Raw genomic sequence first — 9424 nt, 5'->3', positions numbered from 1 at the left:
CCTGGAGAAACTTATATCACTCTATGAAAAAGATACCCGCACATGCATGTTTATTGCAGCATTATTCACAATAGCAAAAACATGGAACCAACAGTGCTGCCCATGGAAAAAGGATTGGATTTTTTAAAATGGTACGTATACATGATGGAGTATTACACAGCCATAAAGAAAGACAAAATTATGAACTTTGCAGCATCTTGGATGGACTTAGAGTCTATAATACTGAGTGATCTATCACAGAAACAAAGAACTGAGTACCACATATTCTCACTCTTAAGTGGACCTTGAACAATTATCAAAATACTATTTAAAAAAAGGGATTGGCAGTAGTGGAAAACTGCCAGAGGAGTGGGAGGGGAGGAAGGGTAAGATTGGCAGTAGTGGAAAACTGCCAGGGGAGAGGGGGCATACCCCATGAAAAAGGGTACCTGAATAATGAACATTTGTATACCTAACCCTGAATTGTACTCTACATCTTTAAAATTAAAAAAATAAATAAAATACAAGAAAACCCAACATTTGGATGAGATTGCAATTTAATTTTTATTAAAACAAAATAAAGACTTTTTAATATCAAAAAAAGAGTAACAAGAAAACGTGTGAAAGTGGAAGCTAAGCTATGAAAGAACATGGAAAGGTGCTATCCAGTACAGGCATCTAAAACCAGATATCCAGTCCAAAGTGGAAGACCGAGAAGAGACACTCATGATCAGTTATCCGCAAAACTAGAGGGAAAAGGGAGCAATGTTGGAATCAGGCCAAAGGCACCAAGAAAAGTGCTGAATACAAGACAGCTATGCCCACAGCTTTGTTAATTGGCTTAGGAAAGCCTGTGTGCAGATAAGCTTGCTCAATGCAAAGTTTCAGGATCAATGCAAAAAATTCTCCTCAGTGAGAATGTAAAGCCCTCTAAACGCAGGTCATGATGCTGTTTCTCATATGCCATGTTGTTTCATATCTCTCTTTTTCTTTTAATCTGTTGGGTTTCTTAATTTTTTTAATTAACACATTGTAATTGTACAAGTTTATGGGATACAATTTGACGTTGCAATACAATGCATACATATGCTAAATCATGTATAATGTGTAACTACAAATCAGAGTAGTTACTATATCCATCACCTCATGCATGTATAATTTCTTTTTGGTGAGAATATTCAGAAGTCACTTTTCTAAATATTTTGTAATATACAATACCCCTTACTGTTAACCATTGTCACCGTGCAGTGCAATGAAGCACCAGAACTCATTAGAACTCATTACTGATTTCTCGTTGTAACTTTGTATTCATAAATCAACCTCTCTCTATCTTGACTTTCCCCATCCCTCCCCAGTCTCTGGTAACCACTGTTTTGGTCTATGTTTCTATAATCTCAACAAATGCTTAGATTCCACATATGTGTGAGATCATGTGGTACTTGTCTTTCTGTGTCTGGCTTTTCTCATTTAATGTGATGTCCTCCAGGTTCATTCATGTTGTAGCAAATGATGCGATTTTATTTTTTATGGCCGAATAGTGTTCTATTGTGTATATAAAGCACATATCTTTTTATTGATGTATCTGTTATTGGACTCTTAGTTTGACTCCATAACACATCTCTTCCTGTGCTTTGTGTCCTTCTTCAGTGCCTTCACAGTTTAAGATTTAAAAATATCTTTCCTTTTCCACAGTTTATAGACTGTAACATTATTTGTTAAGCTCTCTCACATTTTTATTTTTTTAATGCAATAGTTCATATATACGAACTAAAAAATGTAACATGAATGTAAGTTATTAATACTGTGATGAAATGTAAAACCACGAACGTATTCAGCATTCTGCTTAAGAACTTGAACATAACGAATACCATTGCATCACTTGGGTGTGCCTCTCCTAACCTAGCCTCTGTGTACTCTCCAGAGGTAATCACCACTCTGAATGTTTTGTTTATATTTCTCCTGCTTAAAAATCAGCTTATTGAGACATAGTTAATATGCATTGAAATAAGCCCATTATAACTGTATGATTCAACAATTTTTGCCATACATGGATATAAATGCAATTACAGTTATGGTATAGAACATTTCTGTCCTCTTAACAAGTTTCCTTATGTACCTTCCCAATCACCCCAAACCTCCCAGAACTAAGTAAGATTTAATCTACTTTCTGTCACTGTAGATTAGACTTGTCTTTTCCAGCATTCCCTTGAAATGAAAATATGTAATATTTACTCTTTTGTTTCTCAGTTCTTTCCTTCAGCACAATATTTTTGAGATTCATCCATGGATTATGAGTAAAGCTGTTACAAACATTCATGTATACATTTTTGGATAAATATTTATGAGTGGAAATATTGAGTGAAAATATGCTTAACTTTTCAAGAAACTGCTAAATCATTTCCTAAGTTATTTTACCATTTTATTTTTCCAAGAGCACACTGAGTTCCCCAATTCTTTTTTTTTAGTCATTTTGATGCACATGTAGGGTTATTTTATGAATTTAATTTGCATTTTTCTGATGACCAATAAAGTTGAATATTTCTCTTGTGTTCACTAGCTCTTTATATGTTTTCTTTATTGAAGTGTCTCTTCAAATCATTTTCTTAAACAGTAATGGTGTTACTTGTCCAATTAATGAGTCGTTACATAGCCTGAAAAAGAGTCTTTTGTCAGATATATTTATCATTAGCATTTTAGGCCAGTCTATAAATTGACTTCTTACTTTCCTGACACTACCCTTAAAAGAGCAAAATTATCTAATTTTGAAGACACCCAATTTATCAGTTTTTAATGGTTTGTGCTATTTTTGGCTTGTCTAAAAAATCTTTTCCTCTCTTAACAGTATTGAGTCTCTTGACCCACAAACAAGGCATAACTCTCCATTTGTGTAGGTGTTCCTTTCATTTCACTCAGCAATGTTTTGTAGTTTTCAATGTACAGATGTCTCACATTTTATGTCAAATTTATCCCCAGGTCTTTCATATCTTTTATTCCATTGTAAATGATAATGCCTTATAAATTTTAATTTCTGATTGTTGCTGGTATGTATCAATACAGTTAGTTTGGGGGAACTGATTTTGTATTCTGCTATTCTTGCTAGTCTAGAGTAGCTTTTTGGTAGATTCCATCAGAATTTTTGCATATATGGTCAAGTTATCTGTGAATTGGAGTGGTCTTAGTTTTTCTATTCCAGTTTGTATATATATATTACTCCTTTCTATTGTCTGTTGCACTAGCTAAGACTTCCAGCACAATGTTGAATTGAAGAGTAAAAGCAGACATTTTTGTCTTGTTCCAATCATAAGCAGAATGAATTCATCTTTTACCACTAAGATTATGTTGACTGCAGATTTTTCATAGATGCCTATCAAATCACGGAAGTTATTTTCTATTCCTACTCCACCAGTGTCTCTTATCATAAATGAATTTTGAATATTGTCAAATTTTGTTTGCATCGATTAAGATGATCACGTTGGTTATTTTCCTTTAATAATATAATGGCTTATAATGATATTTGAATACAAGGGAGACCCACAGAAACAAGAATTTATTGATTAAAAATTTTGTGTTTATTCTTATATGCTTGAACTTCAGTCACCTTCAAAGTACTCTCCATTTGATGCAATACATCTACCGAGGTGATTTTTCCACTGCTCAAAACAGTTTTCATCAATTTTCATGAGTACTTTTGCCGTTTTTGGTTTCACCTCTTCCACATCAGCAAAACGTTTCCCTTTGAGGGCTTTTTTCATCAAGTGAACAAACAAACATAAAAAGTTGCTCAGGGTGATATAGGGTGAATAGGGAGGGTAGAGCACAGGGGTTATACTGTTTTTGATCAAAAACTGCTGAACACTCAGTAGAGTGTGGGCAGGTGCATTGTAATGGTTGAAGACCCAGTCACCTGTTTGTCACAACTCAGCACGTTTCTTCTGCAAATCATGATGCAACCTTCTCAAAACTTCCAGATAAAAACTGATGGGTTCCTAGAACACTCATCTAGCAGAGGAAGCCTGTACTGCAAGGGACCTGCCCTCCAAAAAGATAATTTCTTTGTTTTGTGGTGTTTTTTTTTTTTTTTAATCCCCTCTTGTGTCATCTAAACCTTACACTTCTGGGATAAATGTAAATTTATACATGACACATTTTCTTATTTATGTATGGCTAGACTTAATTTGCTAATATTGTGTTAAAGATTTTTACATCTACACTCATAAAAAATCTTGGTCTGGTTTTTTGTTTTGTTTTGTTTTGTTTTGTTTTTCTTGTCATGTCTTTATGTGGCTTTGGCATAAAAATGGAGCTCAAAGAAATATTCCAAAGAGCTAGGGTTTGTAATAGTAAGGGTGAAACATGCCAAGAAATAGGCAATTAAACAAGTGTCAAGAAGGGACACTATACTTCTCCTGATAACTCACCCTTACATAAAAGATGTAGAACCACTGACCCAGAGACAAGAACCAGCCAAGCAGGGTGCATTATGATGTGGTTATCATGCTACAGGAGAAGAGGACAGTATATGCAGCCTGGCTTTCAAAAAGGTTGAAAAGGCTTCTGGAGAAAATGCAATGAATTAAACAAAGAAGAAACTAGGACATCCAAGATTCTAATAAAGTAATGGAAATAAAATCTGACTCAGGAGTTGATGAGCACACTATAGGGAGGGAGAGGAATGCAAAGAGTTTTGTTTTGAACCTCACAATTAGGGTAAGAATTTTCATGAAAGGATGAACCTGGAGCCTATGTGGAGAAAGCTGCTTCTTTTGCTCCATGAAGCAGTGATGGGGGTACAGAGGCGATCTGAACTCAGATGCAAGAGTCTGGAGAATGGAGTACCTCTAGCAAGGATTGGAGTACATTCTAGCAAGCTGGGATTGTCTTCTGAGGGGAAGTTGTGATGGTTAATTGTATGTGCCAACTTGGCTGAGCCACAGTGTCCAGATATGTAGTCAAACATCATCCTGGTGAGAGTGTTTTGGCTATAAGCATTTAAATGGATGGAATTTGAGTAAAGCAGATTGCCCTCCATAATGTGAGCCTTCCATAATCAGTTGAAAACCTAAACAGAACAAAAAAACTGCTATTCCCACAAGGAAGGGTGAATTTTGCCGCAGACGACCCTCAGACTTGAACTGCAACATCAGCTCAGATTTGATCTCCTGCCTCCTGGCCCACCCTGCAGATTTTTTATTTTTTTAGCCTTCATAATCACATAAATCAATAAGCCAATTTCTTTAAATAAACCTCTCTCTACACACACGCATGCGCGTGCGTACGCGCGTGCGCGCGCGTATACACACACACACACACACACACACACACACACACACATCTTGTTGGCTTGACTTCTCTGCAGAACCCTAATGCAGAAGCTAATGAACTTTGGGGGGAGGAATCTTCATTCCCATGTTTTATGGACAAAGAAAAGAAGACTCTCAGAGAAGAAACTTGCTTCAAGTCACTGCAACAGATGGGATTACTAATTCCAACTATTGATTCACCACCCATAAGAGATGTATGCATGGTTTTTCCTTGTCAGATGACCTTCTCAAGTATCTTTTGGGAAGAGTATATGTTCCTGACTCACAGACTCTTGGCTTGGTTACGTGACATGCTTTGGCCAAGAGGATATAAGTATACAAGGCATTTCATACATCCATGAAGACACTTAATTGCAGTTGCATGGTTTGGATCCTTCAATTCAGATCCCAGAATGAGATCCCAGACAGTTGAAGAAAATGAACCTAGCCTACAGCCTGGAACCAAGCACAGCTGAGGCCAGCTGAGTCCAGCAAAACTTCAGCTGACCTGCGTCTCTCAGCTAGCCTGGGAAAGCGATAAAAGTTTACGTTGTTAGCCACTAGATATTGGTGTGTTTTATTACAACAGTGAAATCCAACACAGTCACATAACAGCTGGGCATTAAAATGCTTTACTACTTTGGTTTCATTTTCTAAATAGTAATAGTCATTTATTTATTGAGTGTCTGCTATGTACTGTTAGCGGTATATATTCTCTGCTTCTTGTGTTTTCATAAAAGGGAGAAATTTTTCTCTTCTACAAATTTTTGATAGTTGACATTTGGTGGGTGAATTTGTCCCCAAAACAGAAAATGAGCCCTGTCAAAATCAGAATAACAGGAAAGAAAACACGAGAGACAATTCCTGGTTATCTGATTAAAGAGGGTAAAATTCTTTGAAAACATGAACTTTGGAAAAGACATTATGAATCAGTGAAGTCTTAAAGATACTTGGTCCCAGTTTGCTTTATTTAGTCTTCTGATTCAACTGCTAATCTCAGCTGGAAGCACTCTTATAGACACATCCGGAAAGAATATTTAGTCAACTATCTGGGAATCCTGTAACCCAGTCAAACTGACACATGAAATTAATCATCATAAGTTTACCACTTGTCAACTTGATACTCATGCACATCTCCTTAAACCATATGTAATTTCCAAATGAAGACAATAATGAGTTCATTATGCTACTCAACATTATAAAACTGTCTTGCACACAACTGAAAACACACTAATCCCTTGACCAAAAGAGGATGTAAAGCCCTTGAGTGATGTTTACACTTCTTCCTTATATCTTGTAATTTAAATACTTTGATGTTATGTTCTCACTCCTAAGCAGACCCTGAACATTTACTATAATACTATAAGAAAGGGATCGGCAGTAGCGGGATACTGCCTGGGTGGGGGTGGGTGGGGACACAGAATCAATAAGGATACCTGATCTCAAACCGGACAAAGGGGGAACCAAAGGGAGGCCCAAACTTGACCTGTACAATGAACATTTGTATGCCTACTCCTGAATTGTGCCCCATATGTTTAAAATAAAATGTATATAAACTAAAAAATAAATAAATACTATGATGTAAAATTAACAATATTTAAATACTATGATAAAAAGTGAATACATCTTATATGATAAGGAAATTAACAAAGAAGAAAACAAAGATGTTGTACATGTGTCAGTATCTTTGTTTTCCTCCCTCTCGCATGTATATATACACTTACACAAATACATTCATTTCAGAATAAGGAGGTATACATATAACAAATACAGTCATTATTTCTGTTACTGGCCACATAGCCATAGTTGGTATTTAGAAATACCTTCTTTCACTACCCATTCTGTATCCCTTTGCCATCATCAAGCACTTCAGCTGATTGTGGTTCTTTACCTGGTGATATGACCCAAACTTTCATTCCTAAAGGTTTTTGGCCATTAGTAGTCCTTCCTAGAGTGGGTTATAGTGGTTTTCCATTGATCTTAATCACAAGATATGGTAATTCTATGAGACATTCCAAGGAATCTCCTGTATTCCAGATATATGCTTCCTTACCTTCATTGTGGAGTAATAGTTTGATTTTTCCTTAATAATCTGGATCAATTGCCCCAGCCAGCACAGTAACTCTTTTCTTTGCCTATTGATTCAGAGGCATGAGTAGTCATCAGTGGCTTAGTGGCAGTTTTAACTTCCAGTTCACTGGAATCACTATCGTATCTCCTGGCAGAGGCATTTTTCCCTCTGGAACTAAGACCTCTAGGCCAGCATAGCATAAGATCACAGGAACAAAAAATTTAAAAAAAAAAAAGAAAGAAAGATCACAGGAACAGATAGCAAAAATTTTGTTAGAGAGTCACTAGGGATAATCACTTGCTATGGGAGAAACAGCACCATGTACTGAGTGTCAGTTAAGAGCACATACCATTTTCTGGAGAACCTTATCTCCATTCTGCAAGGTACTGCCACCTGGTTAGTGCTGTAACTAAGTCCTCAAGAAGCCATTCCACCATTCTATCAAGCTGACTGCTTCAGGATGCTGGAGGAACATGATAAAACCTGTAAATTCCATGAGTACAGCCTCATTATCACACTTCTTTTTCTTTGATGTGAGTCCCTTGATGAGAATCAATAATGTGTGGAATACCATCATGGTGGATAAGGCATTCTGTAAGTCCATGGTTGGCAGTTTGGGCAGAAACATTGTGCGTAGTGGAGGCAAATCCATATCCAAAGTAAGTATCTACTCCAGTAAGAACAAAATACTGCCCCTTCCATGATGGAAGTGGTCCAGTGGAATTAACGTGCCAGCAGGAAGCTAGCTGCTCACCCTGGAGAATGGGGCTATATGGGAGGCTCAGCGTTGGTCTTTGCTGCTGGCCGAGTGGGCACTCAGTGGTGGCCATAGTCATGTTGCCCTTGGTGAATGGAAGTTTACATTGCTAAGCCCCCGTATAACTTCCCTCCCTGCCACTGTGGCCACGTTGTTTATGAACTCCTAACCTTGACAAGGTGGCTATAAAAGGAGTCTGACCAGGGTCTACAGAATGGGTCATTCTATCCACTTGATTATTAAAAGGCTTTTCTGCTTAAGTCACTCTGGTGTGCATTCACATGGGATGCAAATATCACATTTTTTTCCATTTGAAGAGATCTAGTTACATGCTTCTTTTGCAAATTTTCTTTATCACCAATTTTCCAATCATGTCCCTGACCATTCTAAGTCCCTGACTATTCAGCCAAACAATTGTCCACAGCCCATGGGTCTGTATAAAATTGAACATCCGGCCATTTCTCCTTTCAAGCAAGTCAATCAACTTCCAGGTGCCCTGCTTGAAGTTCTGCCCACTGGGGAGATTTTTCTTCACCATTGTCCTTCATGGATGTCCCTTGAACGTACTACACTGTACACTTTTGTGTGATACCTGAATATCATGCAGAATCATCTGCAAACAAGACCCAAGTCTTCTCTTCCTTCCCCCATTAAGGCATAACTTCAGGCTGGGAGAGAGAAAACAAGGTAGCAGAAGTAGAAGCCATGGACATTTGGGCCACTTCTTTGTGTAATTTACTTAAGCCTCAGGGCCCACTTTGTCCCCACACATATATGCCACTTCCATTTAATGATGGAGTGTGACTGTTCATACCCAAATTTACAGTTTGGTGTGTCAGATAATACCCAGTTCATGAAGGGCAGCTCAGTTTGCACTGTAATTTGATGGCCCATGGTTAAGCATTTAGTCTATACTAGGCCAAAAGCTGTTTCTCAAAAGAAGAGCAGTTATCTATGGAGAATGGCAGGACTTTGCTTCAAAATTCTAAAAGCCTGACAAAGCCTCCAAACAGCAAATCTATCTACCACTGGTACTTCAAGAACCATTGGATCTATTGGATCACATGGCCCTATTGACTGGACATCTTTCATAGCAGCCTAGACTTGTTGCAGAACCTTCTCTTGCTCTGGGTTTTACTCAAAAGTAGTAGCTTTTCAAATCATATGATAAACAGGGCAGAAGCCGGGCTCGGTGGCTCAGCCTATAATCCCGCGCCTTTGGGAAGTTGAGGTAAGTGGATTGCCTGAGCCCGCGGGTTCGAGACCCGCCTGAGCAGCGAGACCTCATCTCTACAATAAATCAAAAAATCAGCCGGG

The 9424-nt window shown here is 37.7% G+C and overlaps 1 protein-coding gene across 1 annotated transcript in view; it reads right to left on the bottom strand.

The window, feature by feature from the left end:
* Positions 1-657: 657 nt before the first annotated feature.
* CD5L (CD5 molecule like) overlaps positions 658-9424 on the bottom strand; it is a 25677-nt gene continuing 16910 nt past the window's right edge. Inside the window, exon 6 of the mRNA XM_008062951.1 lies at positions 658-725. Within this exon, the coding sequence (XP_008061142.1) occupies positions 658-725 (68 nt within the window). The remainder of the gene's footprint in view (positions 726-9424) is intronic.

Source organism: Carlito syrichta, unplaced genomic scaffold, assembly GCF_000164805.1.
Source record: "Carlito syrichta isolate Samal-C Ts95f unplaced genomic scaffold, Tarsius_syrichta-2.0.1 Scaffold306150, whole genome shotgun sequence".
NCBI classification, from domain to species: Eukaryota; Metazoa; Chordata; class Mammalia; order Primates; family Tarsiidae; genus Carlito; species Carlito syrichta.
This window is presented reverse-complemented; position numbering and strand designations above follow the sequence as displayed.